The 23,867-nt window shown below is 38.9% G+C and overlaps 1 protein-coding gene across 2 annotated transcripts in view; it reads right to left on the bottom strand.

Annotated features, from left to right (window-relative positions):
- LOC133551264 (vascular endothelial zinc finger 1-like) overlaps window positions 1-22,620 on the bottom strand; it is a 53,285-nt gene extending 30,665 nt beyond the window's left edge. For both annotated transcript variants that reach the window (XM_061897782.1, XM_061897781.1), the window contains exon 1: window positions 22,495-22,620. In XM_061897782.1, the coding sequence (XP_061753766.1) occupies window positions 22,495-22,527 (33 nt within the window). In that variant the 5' untranslated portion in view covers window positions 22,528-22,620. The remainder of the gene's footprint in view (window positions 1-22,494) is intronic.
- Between the last annotated feature and the right edge of the window lie 1,247 nt (window positions 22,621-23,867).

Genomic DNA, 23,867 nt, shown 5'->3' on the forward strand with positions numbered 1-23,867 from the left:
TAAGCATTTTTGAGAAAGTAGCGTTAAAGTGTCTTTAAATCTTACAGCAAACTTTACAGAGTATTTAGAAAAGACACTTCACAAATGTTACAATAATGAATGCTTTCAGCGATCACAACGCACACGTATACAAAAGGCAGACAAAGTGACAGTATGAGGTACAGGAGACAAACTTGGCCTCTGGCAAGACGCCAAATATTTAAAACAAACTGCACTGTCCATCTGTCATTGTTTCAATAGCAACGTGATCAAATAGGAGAGTGAGAACATCAAATGCCACCAAGAAAGTGTGGAAAAACCGACAATACATAGTTGGGCTGCACAAAGAAAATATAGAAAAAATTACAATCACAAGTTCCACTAACAAGCTATGTAATTTTTACATGTTTTTACTTAATGAGCTGCATCATAAACACTACAGTTTTACACAAGGACTTTAGCTGCACTGTCATTACTAGAGGTGAAAAAAAGTATCCATTATCTAATGCATCACATTTACAATGTGGACATTCATAAGTCGATGGACAAATGTCCAAATATTGATTATTAACATACGTTAAAAGAAGTGATGCAGACGGTTCTAATATGCGGGATTAATACTAATGTTTTGAAAACGTTAGTTCGAGGTTTGCTTTGCAATGGTAGAACCTTTGGATAACATTCTTTTAACATCATGTGTGAGTGCAGACACACAGAACAGGGAGGAGGCGAGGACAGGCTATACACCACACACTTTGTGTAAATCGTAAATAAAAACAGAATACAATGATTTGCAAATCTTTTTCAACTTATAATCAAATAAATGGACTGCAAATACCAGATATTTAATGTTCAAACTGAGAAACTTTTTTTTGTTGCAAATTATTATTAACTTAGAATTTAATGGCAGCAACACATTGCAAAAACGTTAGCATGGGGTCATTATTACCACTGTGTTACATCATCTTTCCTTTTAACAACACTGGGTAAACTTATGGGAACTGAGGAGACAAATTTTTGAAGCTTTTCAGGTGGAATTATTTCCCATTCTTGTTTGAAGTACAGCTTAAGTTATTCAACAGTCAGGGGTCTCCGTTGTCGTATTTGACGCTTCATAATGTGCCAAACATTTTCAATGGTAGAAAGATCTGGACTACAGGTAGGTCAGTCTAGGACCTGCACTCTTTTACTACAAAGCCACGCTGTTGTAAAACATGCAGAACGTGGCCTGGCATTGTCTTGCTGAAATAAGCAGGGGCGTCCATGAAATAGACATTGCTTGCATGGCAATATGTGTTGCTCCAAAACCTGTATGTACATTTCAGCATTAATGGTGCCTTCACAGATATGCAAGTTACCCATTCCTTGGGCACTAATACACCACCATACAATCACAGATGCTGGCTTTTGAACTTTGCGCTTATAACAGTCCGGATGGTTCTTTTCTTCTTTGGTTCGGAGGACACGTCTACGGTTTCAATAAACAATTTGAAATGTGGTCACGTCAAGACCACTTTTCGACATTGCATCAGTCCATCTAAGATGAGCTCGGGCCTAGCAAAGTTGGCGCATTTCTGGGTGTTGATAAATCACTTTCGCTTTGCACAGTAGAGTTTTAACTTGCATTTACAGATGTCGCAACAAACTGTAATTACTGAAAGTGTTTTTCGGAAGTGTTCCTGAGCCCATGTGGTGATATCCTTTACACACTGTGGTGATATCCTTTACACACTGATGTTGGTTTTTGATGCAGTGCCGCCTGAGGGATAGAGCCCGGACAGGAGACACCACACAGATCCCAGTCCCTCCATGTACCGGAGTCTCTCAATCCCAGCAGAGTAGTTCCACAGCAGCGGATTAAATGGCCCCAAGCAAACAGACGGAGCGAGTGGCTGCAGTTTGATGAGGACGTGTCCAACATCATCCAAGCCACAGCCAAAGGAGATGTCGACAGCAGGCTCCAGGCAATGAGTACGATCATCATCAGCTATGGTTTAGAAAGATATGGACGGATGAAGAAGGGCAACACTGAGGCCACCCCCTAAACCACAAACCGCAGGGCCATTAAGATACACCAACTGCGCCAGGAACTTCGAACCCTCAGGAAACAGTTCAAGAGAGCTGCTGAGGAGGACAAACAACCTTTAGAAGAGCTGCGTAACATTCTGCGGAAGAAGCTGACAACTCTCCGCAGAGCAGAGTGGCACAGGAGACGTGGAAGAGAGAAAGCTAGGAAGCGAGCAGTCTTCATTGCCAACCCCTTCTGGTTTGCTAAACAGCTGCCCGGCGACAAGCGCAGTGGCCGGCTTGAGTGCCCAAGAGAGAAAGTGAATCACTTCCTCCAGAATAACATGAGCGACCCACTGAGAGGACAAGATCTAGGACCCAACAGAGCGCTCATCAGCCCTGCGCCACCAACGGCAGAGTTCCAGTTGACAGAGCCCAGTTTGAAGGAAGTTGAAGAGGTCATCAAGGCAGCCTGCTCAGTATCTTCCCCCGGCCCCAGTGGTGTACCTTACCTCGTCTACAAGCACTGTCCAGAGCTTCTCAAGCATCTGTGGAAGACCTTGAAGGTGATCTGGCGAAGGGGAAGAGTGGCCGACCAGTGGAGGTGTGCAGAGGGAGTTAGGATCCCCAAAGAGGAGGACTCGAAAGACATCAACCAGTTTCGGACTATATCACTTCTGAGTGTGGAAGGGAACGTGTTCTTCAGCATCGTCTCCCGAAGACTAACCAAGTTTCTCCTCAAGAACAACTACAACGACACTTCAGTGCAGAAGGGGGGGGATTCCCGGAGTTCCCGGCTATCTAGAGCACAACGGTGTCGTCACACAGCTCATCAGAGAGGCCCATGAGAGCAGAGGGGAACTCACTGTGTTGTGGTTGGACCTGACTAACGCCTATGGGTCCATCCCACACAAGCTGGTTGAGCTTGCGCTACACCGGCAACCTTGTTCCCAGCAAGAACAAGGACTTGATCCTGGATTATTACAATAACTTCAGGCTCTGGGTCACTTCTGGGTCAATAACCTCTGACTGGCATTGCCTTGAGAAGGGAATAATAACAGGATGCACCATCTCCGTTGTTCTTTTCACACTGGCGATGAATATGGTGGTTAAGTCTGCTGAAGTGGAATGCAGATGGCCTCTTTCCAGATCTGGTGTTCGACAGCCCCCCATTAGAGCCTATATGGATGACCTTACCATCACAACATCATCAGTACCAGGGAGCAGGTGGATCTTGCAGGGATTGGAGAGGCTCACTGGATGAGTTTCAAGCCCGCAAAGTCAAGGTCCATGGTGCTGAAGAGGGGAAGGTCGTCAACAATTTCCGATTCTCAATCTCAGGAACGGTCATTCCATCCATCAAGGAGCAGCCAGTCAAGAGCTTGGGAAAGCTCTTTGACTCCAGCCTGAAGGACTCTGCTGCTATCCACAAGTCTACTGAAGAGCTTGGATGTTGGCTCACAAAGTAGACAAGTCTTGCCTACCTGGTAGATTCAAAGCCTGGATCTATCAGCACTCCATCCTTCCCAGAGTCCTGTGGCCTCTCCTTGTATATGCAGTCCCAGTAACAACAGTGGAATCCTCTGAAAGGAAGATCAGCAGCTTTCTGCGGAAATGACTGGGTCTTCCCTGCAGCCTCAACAGCACTGCTCTGTATGGGACAAGCAACATCCTGCAGCTACCCTTCAGTGGGCTCACTGAAGAATTCAAGGTGGCCTGCACAAGAGAAGCCCTACAGTACAGAGACTCCAGAGACAGCAAGGTGTCATCAGCCGGGATTGAAGTGAGGACAGGAAGGAAGTGGAAGGCAGAAAAGGCAGTGGAGGTGGCTGAGTCATGCCTTAGGCAAAAAGCATGGTTGGGGTCGTAGCAAAAGGGAGAGCAGGCTTGGGCTACTTCCCAAAGACCCAAGTCAGCCAGGCCCGGGGCAAAGACAGACGACATCTACTCCAGGAGGAAGTCCGAGCAGGCTTGGCGGAAGAGCGAGTAGGCAGGGTAGTGGGACTCCGGCAACAGGGGAATGGACAAGATGGGAGGGCACGTTGCAGCGCAAAGTCACCTGGTCAAACATCATGCAGGCAGACCACCGCATCCGGTTCCTCATGGCAGCAGTCTATGATTCCTTCCCTAGCCCAGCAAACCTCCATGTTTGGGTGAAGAGCAAGACACCTTCCTGCTCCCTTTGCTCCGGAAGAGGCTCTTTAGAACATCTCCTCCGCAGTTGCCCAAAGTCTCTGGCTGATGGTCGCTATCGCTGGCATCATGACCAGGTACTCAAAGCAGTTGCTGAGAGCATAGCCTCAGCCATCAGCACCAGCAAGCAACATCATGCGCCAAAGAAGGCAATGTCTTTTATCAAAGCTGGAGAGAGACCTTGCGCACGTCCAAAGACAACAACAGGACTCCTTCACACAGCCCCTGATTGGCAGCTACATATTGACCTTGGAAAAAAACTGAGGTTCCCCCAGCACATTGTAAAAACATCTCTATAGCCATACATGATCATCATTTCAGAGGCTTCGAAACATCTTATCATGCTGGAACTAACAGTGCCTTGGGAGGAGCAGATTGAGGAAGCCAACGAAAGGAAACCTGCCAAGTATCAGGAACTGGTGGAGGACTGCAGGTGCAGTGGCTGGAGGACTTTTTACAAGCCACTAGAAGTTGGCTGCCGTGGCTTTGCAGGACGCTCCCTCTGCAAAGTGCTTGGCTGATTGGGAGTCACAGGGGAGGCCAAAAGGAGGGCCATTCAATCCGCGAGTGAAACGGCAGAGAAAGCCACGAGGTGGTTGTGGCTGAAAAGGGCAGATCCGTGGGTTGCTACTGGGACACAAGCAGGGACTTGATCACCCCGGCTGGGTCGCCTGGACGAGGGTGTCTGATGTTGCGGGACCCGAAACACCCAATGAAGCCAGGGTACACCACTGGTGATGTGTCCCAGTATATCCAGGAGATGTATCTTTCAAGAACATGTCCACAACAAATCTAGCTGTCAACACTGAATATTGCATTGTTTTATTTTTTTTTTCCACAGTTCATGAACTTACATTCATATTTTGGTGAAGTATTATTCAATAAATATATTTATAAAATATTTTAGAATTGTTGCTTTTTTTTAGAATATTTTTTAAAAATCTCATGTACCCCTTGGCATACCTTTAAGTACCCCTATTTGAGAGCCACTGGCATACATCCAACGAATCGATGACTAAATTAATCGCCAACTATTTTTATAATCAATTTTAATCGATTAGTTGTTGCAGCCCTAATATATATATGTATATCCATCCATCCATTTTCTACCGCTTATTCCCTTTCGGGGTCGCTGGCGCTTATCTCAGCTACAATCGGGCGGAAGGCGGGGTACACCCTGGACAAGTCGCCACCTCATCGCATATAGACAGACAACATTCACACTCACATTCACACACTAGGGCCCATTTAGTGTTGCCAATCAACCTATCCCCAGGTGCATGTCTTTGGAGGTGGGAGGAAGCCGGAGTACCCTGAGGGAACCCACGCATTCACAGGGAGAACAAGCAAACTCCACACAGAAAGATCCTCAGCCTGGAATTGAACCCAGGACTGCAGGACCTTCGTATTGTGAGGCAGACGCACTAACCCCTCTTCCAACGTGAAGTCCATATATATGTATGTATGTATGTATATATATATATATATATATATATATATATATATATATATATATATATATATATATATATATATATATATATATATTCAAACCCTGTTTCCGTATGAGTTGGGAAATTGTGTTAGATGTAAATATAAACGGAATACATCCATCCATCCATTTTCTACCGCTTATTCCCTTTTTGGGGTCGCGGGGGGCGCTGGCGCCTATCTCAGCTACAATCGGGCGGAAGGCGGGGTACACCCTGGACAAGTCGCCATCTCATCACAGGGCCAACACAGAGAGACAGACAACATTCACACACTAGGGACCATTTAGTGTTGCCAATCAACCTATCCCCAGGTGCATGTCTTTGGAAGTGGGAGGAAGTTGGAGTACCCGGAGGGAACCCACGCATTCACGGGGAGAACATGCAAACTCCACACAGAAAGATCCCAAGCCTGGATTTGAACCCAGGACTGCAGGACCTTCGTATTGTGAGGCAGACGCACTAACCCCTCTTCCACCGTGAAGCCCATATATATATGTATGTATGTATATATATATATATATATATATATATATATATATATATATATATATATATATATATATATATATATATATATATTTTCAAACCCTGTTTCCGTATGAGTTGGGAAATTGTGTTAGATGTAAATATAAACGGAATACAATGATTTGCAAATCCTTTTCAACCCATACTCAATTGAATGCACTACAAAGACAAGATATTTGATGTTCATACTCATAAACTTTTTTTTTTTTGCAACTAATAATTAATTTAATAATTTAATAATAATTTAATGGCTGCAACACGTGCCAAAGTAGTTGGGAAAGAGCATGTTGACCACTGCCTTCACAGATGTGTAAGTTACCCATGACTTGGGCACTAATACACCCCCATACCATCACAGATGCTGGCTTTTGAACTTTGCGCCTATAACAATCCGGATGGTTATTTTCCTCTTTGTTCTGGAGGACACCACGTCCACAGTTTCCAAATATAATTTGAAATGTGGACTCGTCAGACCACAGAACACTTTTCCACTTTTCATCAGTCCATCTTAGATGAGCTCGGGCCCAGCGAAGCCAGCGGCGTTTCTTGGTGGTGTTGATAAATGGGTTTTGCTTTGCATAGCAGAGTTTTAATTTGCATTAAAAGGCCTACTAAAACCCACTACTACCGACCACGCAGTCTGATAGTTTATATATCAATGATGAAATATTAATATTGCAACACATGCCAATACGGCCTTTTTAGTTTACTAAATTGCAATTTTAAATTTCCCGCGAGTTTCTTGTTGAAAACGTCGCGGAATGATGACGCGTACGCGTAACGTCACGGACTGTAAGGAAATCTTAGCTCTGCACCAAACACGGCTAAAAGTCGTCTTTGTTCATGGCGTAATTACATAGTATTTTGGACATCTGTGCAGTGAATCTTTTGCAATTTGTTCATTTAATAATGGAGACTATAAAGAACAATGCTGTTGGTGGAAAGCAGTGGATTGCAGCTGTCTTTAGCACCGAGACACAGCCGGTGTTTCTTTGTTTGTTGTGAAGCTTTAACACAGAGCGGTCAAGCGAACATGTTTTCTCTCCGTCAACCAGCATGTTTTTGGATGGGGAAATTGTGATATATATCTTACCGGAGAAATAATTGGATTAATCGTCGTCCTGCAGCAGCTGTTTAAAAGGCAGCTGTGAGCTTGGCTCCTCGGCTTCTCTCTGAGACACTGCGTGTTCACCGCAGCCATCTGACCTCGAGGTATGTCTTTACAATCTTTAAAATCTCACTAAAACACTATTAAAACAATAAGCAGATAAGGGATCTTCCAGAATTATCCTAGTAAATGTGTTTAATTACATCTAAAAATGCTCACACTGCCGCCGCTTTTTTTTTCCAAGTCCTTCACTATCAATATCCTTATTCACAAATCTTTCATCCTCGCTCAAATTCATGGGGAAATTGTCGCTTTCTCGGTCTGAATTGCTCTTACTGCTGGTGGCTCCCATTAAAAACAATGTGAATATGTGTGGAGCCCTGCAACTTGTGACGTCACGCGCACATACTTCCGGTAAAGGCAGGGCTTTTCTATTAGAAGACTAAAAGTTGCAAACTTTATCTTCGATGTTCTCTACTAAATCCTTTCAGCAAAAATATGGCAATATCGCGAAATGATCAAGTATGACACATAGAATGGACCTGCTATTCCCGTTTAAATAAGAAAATCTCATTTCAGTAGGCCTTTACAGATGTAACAACCAACTGTAGTTACTGACAGTGGTTTTATGAAGTGTTCCTGAGCCCATAAGGTGATACCCTTTACACACTGATGTCTGTTTTTGATACAGTACCGCCTGAGGGATTACAAGTCCGTAATATTATCGCTTACGTGCAGTGATTTCTCCAGATTCTCTGATTCTTTTGATGATTTTACAGACCGTAGATGGTAAAATCCCTAAATTCCTTGCAATAGCTTGTTGAGAAATGTTGTTCTAAAACGGTTCGACAATTCGTTTACAAATTGGTGACCCTCGCTCCATCCTTGTTTGTGAATTACTTAGCATTTCATGGAAGCTGCTTTTATACCCAATCATGGCACCCACCTGTTCCCAATTAGCCTGCACACCTGTGGGATGTTCGAAATAAGTGTTTGATGAGCATTTCTGAACTCTATCAGTATTTATTGCCACCTTTCCCAACTTCTTTGTCACATGTTGTTGGCATCAAATTCTAAAGTTAATGATTATTTGCAAAAAAAAAAATGTTTATCAGTTTGAACATCAAATATGTTGTCTTTGTAGCATATTCAACTGAATATGGGTTGAAAATAATTTGCAAATCATTGTAATCCATTTATATTTACATCTAAAACAATTTCCCAACTCACATGTAAATGGGGTTTGTATATGTATATATATATATATATATACACACACACACACACATACATATATGGTATATATGTATGTGTGTATATGTATATATATATATATATATATATATATATATATATATATATATATATATATATATATATATATATATATATACACACACACACACGCACATATATATACACACACACACACACACACATACATATATACCGTATTTCCTTGAATAGCCGCCGGGGCGCTAAATAATTTAAAACCGCTTCTCACTCCTGCGCCTAATCAAGGCATGCGGTATTAGTAGGCAGGCGCTAATAACTTTAAAAACTCTTCTCACCCCTGCGTTTACCAATGGCATGCAGTAAAAAATTGAGTGTGATGTGAGGATACCATCACGAATTGCACATTTAATAAAAAAAACGTTGTTATGGTTATTATTTTCAGCACTGAAGGCTTGGAATAACCTACAATTTTGCTGCTTCCATCGTCACACGGACGAGATTGGAAGGCATACTGGGTGATACAAGTTACACTGTAGGTTGTGGTATAAAAAAGTTTAACACTAACTAATATGTGCCACACTGTGAACCCACACCAAACAAGAATGACAAACACATTTCTGGAGAACATCGTCTCTGTAACACATTATAAACGCAACATAACAATTACCCAGAATGCAATGCATCCATGACTCTTACTGCTTATATTATACACCCCCGCGCCCCCAACCGACGCACGCAACCTTCAGTGTAACCGGTGTGGCTGATGAACAAGATCCCTTGTTTACACAACAGTACAAACAAAATAAACTCCTTATATTATGTAATTTCATTATACATTTCACGTTGTCGTGAAATGGGTCAAAATGGCTCTTTGAGTGGAAAAGGTTGCCGACCCTGCTGCCTACGCCATTTTGAAAATGAGGACAGGGGAAGCGTCACTCGTAACGTCACGAATTTGACCCCGGCGGTAATAGTAAGCATGCGCTATAAATTTTGGGAAGCAAGTTTGACCAGGCAGTAGTTCAAGGCAGGCGCATATTACATCCCCGGCGGCAATTCAAGGAAATACAGTATATTAACACACACACACCCAACATGTATATATATATATATATTCAGATATTATATACACACACACACACACACACACACACACACACACACACACACACACACACACACACACACACACACACACACACACACACACATCTATATATACACACACATACACAAACATGTACATATACATATATTATATACACACACACAAATGTGTGTGTGTATATATATATATATATATATATATATATATATATATATATATATATATAAGGGGTGTGGGAAAAAATTGATTCTAATTTTAATCGCGATTCTCACCTGCGATTCAGAATCGATTCTCTTTTTTTTTTTAATAGATTTTTCCCCCCAATTTTTTTAATCACATTTTTTTATCTAATCAATCCAACAAAACAATACACAGCAATACCATTACAATGCAATCCAATTCTAAAACCAAACCGGACTCAGCAACACTCAGAACTGCAATAATAAGAGCAATTGGAGACACAAACACGGCACAGAACAAACCAAAAGTAGTGAAACAAAAATGAATATTATCAACAACAGTATCAATATTAGTTATAATTTCCGCATAGCAGTGATTAAATATCCCTCACTGACATTATCCTTAGACATTTATAAAAATAAAAAAAAAGTACAGTAGTGTCACAGTGGCTTACACTTGCATCGCATCTCATAAGCTTGACAACAAACTGTGTCCTATATAAGTCATATTTTTGGTTCGTTTAATAGTTAAAACAAATTTACATTATTGCAATCAGTTGATAAAACATTGTCCTTTACAATTATAAAAGCTTTTTTTTTTAAATCAACTACTCTGCTAGCATGTCAGCAGACTGGGGTAGATCCTGCTGAAAGCCTATGTATTGAATGAAAACGGAATCGTTTTGAATCGGAAAAATATCGCTTTTGAATCGAGAATCGCGTTGAATCGGAAAAAAAATAAATAAATCGATATCTAATCGAATCGCGACCCCAAGAATCGATATTGAATCGAATCATGGGACACCCAAAGATTCGCAGCCCTAATATATATAATATATATATATATATATATATATATATATATATATATAAACAAACACATACATACATACACCTATATATATAAACACATTTATATTTAAATATATATACACACATTTATATTATATATATATATATATATATATATATATATATATATATACATATACATATACAGGGTTTCCCACACATTCATTTATTTGTGGCGGCCCGCCACGAAAGAATTATGGCCGCCACAAATAAAAATAATTTAAAAAAAACAAAAAAAAAAAACAACTAAATTTTTCCCGGCTTTTGACTCACTCGACCGCTCATAAAAGCAATGGGACTCTGTCTGTGAATGGAGCTTGTAGTTACATATTATATAAATATGTATATAAATATGTACATAAAGTGTTGTAATTATATTACAACTCCGCGTTCTTCTTGGTCATCGCCCCCGCTGCCTCTATATCACCCCCATCCCCCCCCACCGCACCACGACCACACCACCACAAATAGATGCCTGACCAGTGGGAAACACAGATATATATATATTATATATATATATATATATATATATATATATATATATATATATATCAGCGCCTCAGATTTTTATTACATGATGCCTTTATGTCTATTTTTTACATTTTCATAGAGGGGTATTTTTTTTTATTATGTACATACATTTACATGTACTAATGTGTGTACATGTGCATGCTGCATCGGGACAGATCAATTAAGAGTTTGAGCAGAAATTGGTCGAAAAAGTATTAATTAAACATCATAAAACATGAACAAAATGTCACATGAATGGTTCTTAAAGAAATTACTTTGTGGAATAAATAAAACAACCGTAAGAAATGTAAAAAATCACGGCGTTTACTTTTTGATACCAATACTAAACACAAAGCAGTTTGGCTAATGAAGATAAAGTCAAATAAACAAGCTGAGTTCTTTGTATTTTAGTGCAACAGTTTGGTCAAAAACAAAAAAAACTCTCACAACTAACACACAATCTCAGCCTGCGTTCAATTCTATGAGATGACAAAACATTTGAACTAGTATTTATTTATTGGAACACTGACAAAATTTGCAGTTAAATAAAGGTCGAGAGAGCATCCCAGTCAACAAACTAAAGACTTTATAAACAAGTTGTGGCACGTTCACGACATCGCCTGCTGCATGGTAACTCTCAGTCCCAGCAGCTGACAGAAGGACGCTAGTTGCACGTTCAAAACGAAACTGCAACGTCCATCCATTTTCTACCGCTAATTCCCTTTGGGGTCGCGGGTGCCTATCTCAGCTACAATCGGGCGGAAGGCGGGGTACACCCTGGACAAGTCCCCACCTTATCCTATAACAGCATTACGCTCTTAAAAACACGCCGAGACTCCACGGAGGTAAAAGTGAGTGAAATGAAGTGAAACGAAGCGATAAGCTCCGTTTACCCGGAGGGAAAATTTTCTAAGTAAAGTCCATGGAGTTGCTGCCATGTTTGATCGGGCCGAATGGCTCTAGTGCCCAGGCGCTGCGGCGCTTCAGTTTTTCGGTAATGAAAAATGTAAACGGCATTACTAACACCAGGAATTTTATCGCAGTTTATCATTATACCGCTTACCCAACATAACCTACCCGAGCAATTTCTTCCCTTTTTCTGAGCCAGACAATAATTTAGATTAAATCAGTTACCAATAGATATAGGATTAACTAACTAAATACATTTTACTATATTGAAAATAATGGATGGCTCACAAGGGCAAGAAAACAAAAACATTAAAAAAAAAAACATTTCCTTTCATAAGTAGAGTAACATTAATATACCAATCTTAGTCGGCAGGCGTGTCTATTAGAGGTGGGGAAACTGATTGATTCTTAGATTCATCACAAGTTAAAAAGGCAATACCACCATCCCTTGACCCATAAAAGTTTGCATACAGGGAGAACCGATCGACCGAAGACACCATCGCTATTGTAATCCATAGGCTCTTGGAACATCTTGAACTTAAGGACACTTATGCAAGACTTCTCTTTGTCGATTTCAGCTCAGCATTTAACACAAGAAGGCCAAACATACTCAGATCTAAGCTTCACAACCTTGGTCTGAACACTTTCCTCTGCAACTGGATTTTTTAACAAATCGCACACAGTACGTGAAAATAGGTGAGCAGATTTCTGCTACGCTCATCATCAACACCGGTGCCCCACAAGGTTGTGTGCTAAGCCCTGTGCTCTTCACCCTCCTCACACGACTGCATAGCCTCTTAAACATCCAACCTCACTGTCAAATATGCCAACGACACCACGGTGCTTGGGCTCATCAGCAACAATGACGAGACAGCATACAGGGCAGAGGTCCAACAGCTGGCTTCATGGTGTGCTAAAAACAACTTAGTTCTTAACACTAACAAAACCAAAGAACTAATTGTAGACTTCCGCAGGAAATGGCAGAAAGAACACCCTCCACTCGTAATTAATAACAATCTCGTAGAAAGGGTCAAACAATTCCAATTTTTAGGGGTGACCATCACAGAAGATATATGCTGGGACATTAACACTGCTTCTACAGTCGGAAAGGCTCAACAACGTATTTTCTTTCTAAGGAAACTAAAATGTGCAAACATTCCGCAGAAATCATTGATAAACTTCTACAACTGTGCCATCAGCAGTGTCCTCACCTATGGCTTTTTAGTGTGGTTCGCTAGCTGCACTAAAGCAAACCAACAGGCCCTCCAGCGAGTGGTTAAAACGGCGGGGAAAATCACAAGGACTATACTCCCAGAGATGAGTTCCATGTACGCAGCTCGCTCCTTAAAGCGAGTACTCAACATCCTGAAGGAAAAATACCATCCAGCACATGGCCTCTTCAACCTGCTACCTTCTGGAAGGAGGTACAGATAGATTTGCGCCAGGACTACCAGAATGTCTCACAGTCTGTATCCCCAGGCTGTGAGACTGCTAAATGCCCCCGACCATCTTATTACCTCACTCTTCACTAACTCAATAATTGTGCTCAGGACATTGCATTGCTGCAGCATCAACGCAACACCCATTAGACATCTGACTGTTTCCCCCCCCACGTCCCTCTATACGTGTTCTCATAAACAAATGCCAAGTTTAACTGTTAACTATGGTCAACCTGCACATCAATGCAGTTTCTATGCCGCTGGACAAAGCTCAAACGAAATCTCATTGACATGCATGACTTAAGTGTTATTTATGACAATGACAATAAAAGGAATTGAATTGAATTGATTGAATTGAAAAGTTAGACATGCACAATTCTGAATCGATGGAGAAACGTCAAAATATTGATTATTGTAGTATGTTAAATTAACACAGACTGTTCTGAAATGTGGAACTAGAGCGGACACACAAAACAGAGGGGAAAGGCAATGCTAACAGCTATGCTAGCTTGAATGTGAAGTAGTGAAAGAACAAAAGAGTAACTGCTTTGTACACATCAACACAAGTCAAACTGGAACTACATTACAGCAGAGAGTAACCAGTCAGAAGAGGAAATTAACAAGTTAATAAGTCAGGAGAGAATACTATCCATTACTGTACGACAACACTGTAATGTGCAAACCATAGATTTGAATAGGTATTGTAGGTAAATCTAGTCCAATACAACTGAGCTATTATTTATTTTGAGTGAAAACTAGGGCTGCAGCTATCGACCATTTTAGTTATCAAGTAATCTATCAATTTTAGTGTGATTATTCAAGTATCCAGAGAAACACACATCGTAGCCTTAGGCGTATTTTAGGGAAAATACTAAATTATTTTTCTGTTTGCCATAAGTTTTATTCTTTTTTCACCTAATAATTGCACACCAACATTTAAATTTTACTTTTAATATATGTGACTTAATTAATAATAAATAAATAAGTTATGCTATTTGCTGACACACACACACACACACATCTGCTGTCATGTGCGCTAATTGCAGCAAATCTGCGGAAACTAATGTTCGCCTGTGGTCTGGATTGCATCAATTTTTATTAGTTACACTTAATAAACAATTAATCAAAGCAAACGGAATCCATCAGTTTTTATTTATACAGCCCTAAATCACAAGTGTCTCAAAGGGCTGCACAAGCCACAACATCCTCGGTTCAGAGCCCTCATAAGGGCAAGGAAAAACTCACAACCCAGTGGGATGTCGATGTGAATGACTATGAGAAACCTTGGAGAGGACCGCAGATGTGGGTGACCCCCTCGCTCTAAGGGAGACCGGATGCGATGGACATCGAGGGGGTCTAACAATATTATGTATAACATCATATTGTGAAAGTAGTCATAGTGGATCTAACATGAGCCAAAGCCTTTTCTAATCAAATCAATCAATTTGATTGATTAATAGTTGCAGTCCTAGTGAAAATAACAAACCATCCAAAGACCATAATCCTAAGACTCTTAAGTGGCAGCCTGCCACGAATAAATTGTAACGTATTTGGCGCAATCTGTTTAGAATTCTCCATGTTTATGAAACTTTTTTACTTTGAAAGTGTCACTTCCGCTTCTTCGTATGTTATGATCACTGCTTGCTATCGGCGCAGGAAGCATTGTCAATTGGAATTTTCCAACATTTTAAAACAGAGGTTCTCAAACTTTTTTCACTGAGTACCACCTTAGAAAAAAACTTGGCTCTTCAAGTACCACCATAGTGACCAACATTTAAAAACAGTAGGGTGATAGGTCTAAGTATTATTTAAAACAAGGCATAGGTTTTATTTAACAAGTATATTTAGGATATATATTTGAAGTAGGGCTGGGCGATATATTGATATATACGATAGATCGCGGGTTTGTCTCTGTGCGATATAGAAAATGACTATATCGTATTACTCGAGTATACGTTCTCACACAGTTGCTTTTAGCTGCGGGCGTACACTTCAGGCTCTTCTCACTCTTTCCTGTCTTTCCTTCTCCACAGACTAGCAGGCGCAATTTATTTCATACGTCACACACTGTCACGTCATATGTCACATACGTGTCCGCCCTCGCAGAGCAGAGAGGTAGCATACTAGGCTACATTAGCTGCTAACGTAACCATACGAGTGGGAATACGAGAGAAAGAAGGTGCGGATCTGGTAACAAATGAAGGAAGACTTAATTCCCATTAAAACAGCAGGGTTTCCATCGTCTGGCAGTGGTTCGGCTTCAAGTGGGAATATGTCCAACAGACAACCGTAATTTGTCAAGTGTGGGGGGAAAAAGCTTTGCTATAAAAAGTAGCATTACTGCTAATATGGAGCATTATTTGAAAAGTCACTCGCTAGAGAATGAAGAGAATTTCATAACCTTAGTAACATACCACATAGTGAAGGACGAATACTATTTGATTTCCTATTATGCAGCTCATTTTTATTTGACACTTAAAATGTCTCTGACAATCTTGCACTTTATGTTTTGGAAATGACTTGAATTTTTTCTTCCGTTGCTTAATAACTTTAATAAATACACTTTTGGTCAATTGACTTAGTTGTGATTTTCCTCTCTGCATGAAAGTTTAAAAGTAGCATATATGAAAGCAGTATGAAGAAGAATGTTTTAATGTATACACATATAATCATCATAGTGATCAGTGTTCACTCAAGGCTAAGGCAAAATATCATAATATATATGCTATATCGCGATATGGCCTAAAAATATCACGATATTAAAAAAAGGCAATATCTCCCAGCCCTAATTTGAAGTATTCGGGCTTCTCTTAAGTGTGTGTGCTGTTTTTTGATGTTCTGATATATTTAGAGTCGGAATGAAAGCTTTGTTTATTTTGTAAATAGCATCCAACTGCTCAACAATTAGTGGTTCTGGTTAACCTGCAGGGCTTCACGGTGGCAGAGGGGTTAGTGCGTCTGCCTCACAATACGAAGGTCCTGCAGTCCTGGGTTCAAATCCAGGCTCGGGATCTTTCTGTGTGGAGTTTGCATGTTCTCCCCGTGAAAGCGTGGGTTCCCTCCGGGTACTCCGGCTTCCTCCCACTTCCAAAGACATGCACCTGGGGATAAGTTGATTGGCAACACTAAAAAAAATTGGCCCTAGTGTGTGAATGTGAGTGTGAATGTTGTCTGTCTATCTGTGTTGGCCCTGCGATGAGGTGGCGACTTGTCCAGGGTGTACCCCGCCTTCCGCCCGATTGTAGCTGAGATAGGCACCAGCGCCCCCCGCGACCCCGAAAGGGAATAAGCGGTAGAAAATGGATGGATGGATGGATGGTTAACCTGCACATTCTGATTTAAGATTACTACTAGCTACAGATCAACATAAATTTGTGAATAGAATTAAAAAAGGAATAATCAAAACATTACAGTGTGTGTAACTAACTTGGCGAAAAAATTTGAGCGAATCACTGTTACTCTGCGCCATACTGAAGCAAAATGAGTCAAACACCAGCCAAGAATGTTAAAATAATATCTCAATGGTGGACATTTAATGATGAAAATATGGAAAAGCTGCTGAGGGTGTGTTTGACAGAGAAGCACCTGAAAGGAAATGCCGTAGATGTCCACTCTTCAAGGCAAATGCTGTAAATTATATTACTTCATTAAAACTACTGCAGTTGTTAAAACAATGCGCTGTATTGCTTTTGTACAATATTTATAATCTAAAATCCTGTATTTGCGTTTTATAAGACATGATACATGTTAAAATTGAGCGGTTTTGTTGAGGGCAAATTACTACTTAAATCGGTGTATTTTGAATAGGAAACTTTGACTTGAGATACTAATGTTTTGAGTTAAGACCTTCGACACAGAGCCAATTAAGCTTGTAAATTGAGGTACAACTAAAGTAGTTTGCTATTGTTATCGCACAATTACTGTATGGCCAGTAGAGCAAATAAGATGTTGACACCATTTTGACCCCCACATCCCTGCACCACACATCAAGTGTAGTTCCGTGGGAAACACTAAACTATACATGTGCGTCTCAGGAAATTTTAAGAAAGTAAGGAAGTTATTTAATTTTAAGAGTTGAATTTAGACTACGGATGTAACGATAAACTGTAATAATGATAAACGCGGTAAAACTAACTTAAAAATATATTAGCAAAATTTAAATGAACGAAAACCTGTGATTGACAACGACATTTTGATCAACTTAAATTCTGATATAAAAACTTTTTTTTCCTTTTTTTTCCCCCTTTGTCATGAAAAAGGGAGGTTTTTGTCATGAAAAAGGGAGGTTTTTTTGGGTGGCAGCACTAATAGTAAGTGTATCTTGTGTTTTTATGTTGTTTTAATTAAAAACATATATATATGTTTTATTTTAATTTTTTATTAAAAAATAATTACAATTAATAAAAAATTATTCTGCGGCCCGGTACCAATCGAGCCGCGGCCCGGTACTTGGCCGCGGCCCGGTGGTTGGGGACCACTGCTCTACCACATGTCAACCGGCAGGTTTCAGTGAGAAAATCTGCGGGTAAAGGCAAGGCTTTTTTATTAGCGACCAAAAGATGCGAACTTTATAGTCGATGTTCTCTACTACTGTAAATCTTTTCAGCAAAAATATGGCAATATCGCGAAGTAATCAAGTATGACACATACAATGGACCTGCTATCCCCGTTTAAATAAAAACATCTCATTTCAGTAGGCCTCTAATGTTTGATTGTCTAAGGTCCTGAATTATTTTTTAATTAACTGTAACCTAGAATTATCCAAGTTCTATATGCAATTATATTTTGTAATGTATAAGTTTCACTTTTTGAATTGAGTTGCAGAAATAAAAACTTTTCAAAAGGTCTTTGAATATACTGAGATGCACTAGTAGTCAACACAGCATATTTTGTGCTCTGCTTAATCACTATGACAACACATCAGTGAATCAATCTACCATCCTCATATATATTAACATTGTTAATTGTACAGGAACTATATATATATATATATATATATATATATATATATATATAAAATGAAGTATGGTGGGTTGCATTCATGAACAAAGGTACTTGCGGTCTGTAAACTAGCAAAACAGGAAGTGATCAGTGAGCAACGGGAGGGACAAGTTAAACAGCCAATTGCATAACAGTATCAACTATCTTTTTAGTTGCGCCATCTAGCTGTCTTGCTATTGATTTTCTGCACGAAGTGAGAAAAGTAACAAGAGATGAGTGATAAATGATAAATGGGTTGTACTTGTATAGCGCTTTTCTACCTTCAAGGTACTCAAAGCGCTTTGACATTACTTCCACATTTACTCATTCACACACACATTCACACACTGATGGAGGGAGCTACCATGCAAGGCGCCAACCAGCACCCATCAGGAGCAAAGGTTAAGTGTCTTGCTCAGGACACAACGGACGTGAGGAGGTTGGTACTAGGTGGGAATTGAACCAGGGACCCTTGGGTTGCGCACATCCACTCTTCCACTGCGCCACGCAGAAAGCAAATAAATTGTCTATAAGACAGGAAAATTCAGCTCAACATTATGGCAGGGTTCTTTTCTTTTTTCAAACGGACCGTAGTACTTTGCCGCGCTCTTCTTTTACTATTGATCCTTGTCGGTTCCCTATTCGGATGAACGGAAACAACAGATGGAAACTAAAGTGCAGGACTGTATCAATAAAATAACTAACAAAATACAACAAATGTGCTACTTTATCATAATAATTTGGTCTAAAAATGTTTAAATATTAATTACTGCATAACATAAATTACTTTCCATACTTAAATAATAACAGACCAAATTAAATGTTGTACAGACCACATTAATTCTTGACAGTAAATATGCGAAAAAAACGTTCTAAGTTTTCTCTTTGTTTACATTTTACATTATTTTGTTATACTTTATGTATATTTTTATTGACAGACAAACATAGTATTGTCTTTCATTATTGTTTCTTTTGTAAATATCAGAGTCTGTTCTGCAAAAAGATCATCCCTAGAAGCACACAGCTTATGGACAGGGATCCTCAGTTAAAATATACATCATCATATAACATACAAAATACAATACATTTCAAAATCCACCCACCAAATACCTATTTACAATTTAATTTATAAATAAAAAAGAAATCTTTAAATCAAATCAGTCTCAGCATCCTAATATTCAAATTTGATTAAAAGGTTGCATCTTAAAGATCTGCGATAATACTATCATACATACAGAGGTCAACTAATGTGAATTCCTCAACCATTAGGGGTGTTTTAAAAGTACTAAGCATAACGTCGCAATAAATTTAGCTTAAAACGCTTTTTAAAAATGTTGAAATTATTTGATTATTTAAGCTATTCTTATGCATTTCTTTGTTACACCTACATTTGAAGAGGTTATTGTTGTTGTAAGCACAATACCAATGGCCCGCAATTTGCAAAACGCGCAACCACATTTTGCAAATTTAATGTCAAATCAAATTAAATCAAATGTTTATTGGATTCATCACTATACAGTGTACATCCAAGACTAAACTACTTACTAAACTACTACCAAGTGTGGATTCAGGCCGGGTGGCCTATTTCAAGTTCCAGGTAACCCTACATTATTATATTTTATAAATAGTAAACCAAGTTGTGGTAGAAGTTTAGTCAGTAGTTCTGTTGTGGATGTACACTGTATAACAGGGGTCACCAACCTTTTTGAAACCAAGAGCTACTTCTTGGGTACTGATTAATGTGAAGGGCTACCAGTTTGATACACACTTAAATAAATTGCAAGAAATAGCCAATTTCCTCAATTTACCTTTAATAAATAAATCTATATACTTTATTTAAAAAAATGGGTATTTCTGTCTGTCATTTTGTCATACATTTTTTTTCCTTTTACGGCAGGTTTTTTGTAGAGAATAAATGATGAAAAAACACTTAATTGAACGGTTTAAAAGAGGAGAAAACACGAAAAAAATGAAAATTAAATTTTGAAACATAGTTTATCTTCAATTTCGACTCTTTAAAATTCAACCGAAAAAATGACTAGAAAAACTAGCTAATTCGAATCGTTTTGAAAAAAAGAAAATAATTTATGGAACATCAATCGTAATTTTTCCTGATTAAGAATAATTTTCGAATTTTGATTACATATATTAAATAGGTTAAAATCCAATCTGCACTTTGTTAGAATATATAACAAATTGGACTAAGCTATATTTCTAACAAAGACAAATCATTATTTCTTCTAGATTTTCCAGAACAACATTTTTAAAATAAATTCAAAAGACTTTAAAATATGATTTAAATTCATTTCTACAGATTTTCTAGATTTGCCAGAATATTTTTTGGGAATTTTAATCATAAGAAGTTTGAAGAAATATTTCACAAATATTCTATATTGAAAAAACGGAAGCTAAAATGAAGAATTTAAATAAAATGTATTTATTATTCTTTACAATACATTTTTTTTATTGAACATTGATTTAAATGGTCAGGAAAGAAGAGGAAGGAATTTAAAAGGTAAAATGGTATATGTGTTTAAAAATCCTAAAATCATTTTTAAGGTTGTATTTTTTCTGTAAAATTGTTTTTCTGAAAGTTATAAGAAGCAAAGTAAAAAAAAAAAAATTAATTTATTCAAACAGGTGAAGACAAAGTTTTTAAAATATTTTCTTGGATTTTCAAATTCTATTTGAGTTTTGTCTCTCTTAGAATTAAAAATGTCGAGCAAAGCGAGACCAGCTTGCTAGTAAATAAATACAATTTAATAAAAGAGGCAGCTCACTGGTAAGTGCTGCTTTTTGAGCTATTTCTGGAACAGGCCAACAGGCGACTCATCTGGTACTTACGGGCTACCTGGTGCCCGCGCGCACCGCGTTGGTGACCCCTGCTGTATAGTGATGAATCCAATAAACATTTGATTTGATTTGACATTAAATTTGCTAAATGCGGTTGCGCATTTTGCGAATTGTGCGCCATTGGTATTGTGCTTACAACATTGTTAAGTGTTTGTGATTTTATAATTTTGTCCATATTGAACGAGTGTTTTCCATTGTTATGTTTACATTCCCTTTTATTTCTGACTTGATAGCTAACTGTATTATGATCATGAAGATTACATTTTAAATACAAATATTAACATTTTCTGTAGGTCATAACTATGTCAATAATGTTCGGTATCGCCTAATTAAAAATATATATATATATATTTATATCCTGATACATTTTTCAACCACATCGCCCAGCACCTAATTAGCATCATCGCAGCTCGTGTTAGCTGTTGTGTGCATACTTTAAATTTCTTTCCGCGGCGATCACTGGAGCAAATAGACATATAAATGTTAAATAGAAGAGCCTTTGAGTTGCAAATAAGTTGCAGCAACGTTAGTGTCTGGTGAGTCACCTCGGCTGCAGGAGAGTGATGGAGGCTGGCTAGCTAACTTGGCTAGTGAACGTTGCAGTCGCAGCGGGAGGAAAGTTGGCCGCCAAGCACCGTTATCAGCTGCTGAGATTTTCCAAACCTCGCAATACCTCCAAGGGAAATACAAATCTTGACAATGCCCTCATCACCGGGCGTCCGATGAAAGCGTCTCGCAATGTGCTGAAGTGGTGAGGATTGTAACGGTGCTCACTTCAAAATCATCCCGCATGCTTTTTTTTAATTTTCCTGGCGTCGACTTGGAAAACTTTAGGGAAAAACCACAAACGCGAGCAATTTCCTGCAACATTTGTTTCTCTTTGTAAAAAAACCAACATATTTCATTGAGTATACTTTTTTTGGTTTAAGCTTTATTCCGGAGCCTCACAGCTGGAAGCCTGAATTCATTTACCATTGTTTTGCTTGGTTGTCTGTTCTTCGCACTATTCGGTTTTAAAAACGACTTTTGCCGCCAAAAGACTCAATAGTTAAGGTATATGCATTTGTTTGTTTTTTACCCCAGGAGGGTTTTACCTCGTTACCCCTAAAAAGAGTGAACTTACTTGAAAAAGAAAGGTACTCCAGCTCGGCTCCATTTCCACACTTAGTAATTCTGGAGGAAACCAAGTGGAAGCCTACAACAAAGCAACCAAACATGGCAGCTGAAACAACTTCCGGTAACCTTAAAGACTATACCATTTTATCAACAACACGGGGGTCACGCTGTTACGTGTTTCATACATGGGGTTTTTACAATCAATGGCACTTAACAACATATAAAACCATGTTTTCTTTTAATTCTATTATTTTATCAGTGAATCATTACATACATTTTTTTTTACATAATACTACTTCTGTAATCAAGCTTGTTTTCTAACCCCCCCATGAATGAGTATTATTGTTTTTTTTATCTTCGAGTGACATTTTTTATCCGGTATCCTCTGTGTCGCATGTGGCTATTCCATGGATGTTTCACTACTTCTATAGACGGCAAATGGAAAATGATTTATATATATAATACGTGTTTCTTCCTGCTGACATTTTATTATTTTATTTCTTTTAAAAACAGTTTTTATTCACAGATGGAAAACTTTGGTGTTGCTGTATTCAGTAGTCTAATGCAGTGGTTCTCAACCTTTTTTCAGTGATGTACCCCGTGTGAATTTTTTTTTAATTCAAGTACCGTATTTCCTTGAATTGCCGCCTGGGCGCTAATTAATTCAAAACTTCTTCTCACTCCTGCGCTTACCAAAGGCATGCGGTAAAAGTAGGCATGCGCTAATTATTTTAAAACCTCTTCTCACTCCGGCACTTACCAAAGGCATGCAGTATAAATTTTAGTGTGATGTAAGCTTGGACCTTAAATCCTACTGAATAGCTCTTAATCTTCTTCCCTTTATGCGATTTCAAATTACCGGTATTGAAATCAGCCTCCTCCATTTTGAAATTGATGACAGGGGAAGTGTCATTCGTGACGTCACGAGTTTGATCAGGCGGTAATACTAAGCATGCGCTAATTATTTTGGGAAGCGTGTTTGACCCGGCAGTAATTCAAGGCAGGCGCATACTATATGCCCTGCGGCAATTCAAGGAAATACGGTACCCCATAATCCAGTGGTTCTTAAATGGGGGTAGGCGTACCCCTGGGGGTACTTGGAAGTATGCCAAGGGGTACGTGAGATTTTTAAAAAATATTCTAAAAATAGCAAAAATCCTTTATAAATATATTTATCGAATAATACTTCAACAAAATATGAATGTAAGTTCATAAACTGTGAAAAAAATGCAACAATGCAATATTCAGTGTTGACAGCTAGATTTTTTTGGTGGACATGTTCCATAAATATTGATGTTAAAGATTTATTTTTTTGTGAAGAAATGTTTACAATTAAGTTCATGAATCCAGATGGATCTCTATTACAAACACCAAAGAAGG

Source organism: Nerophis ophidion, linkage group LG04 (genome assembly GCF_033978795.1).
Source record: "Nerophis ophidion isolate RoL-2023_Sa linkage group LG04, RoL_Noph_v1.0, whole genome shotgun sequence".
NCBI classification, from domain to species: Eukaryota; Metazoa; Chordata; class Actinopteri; order Syngnathiformes; family Syngnathidae; genus Nerophis; species Nerophis ophidion.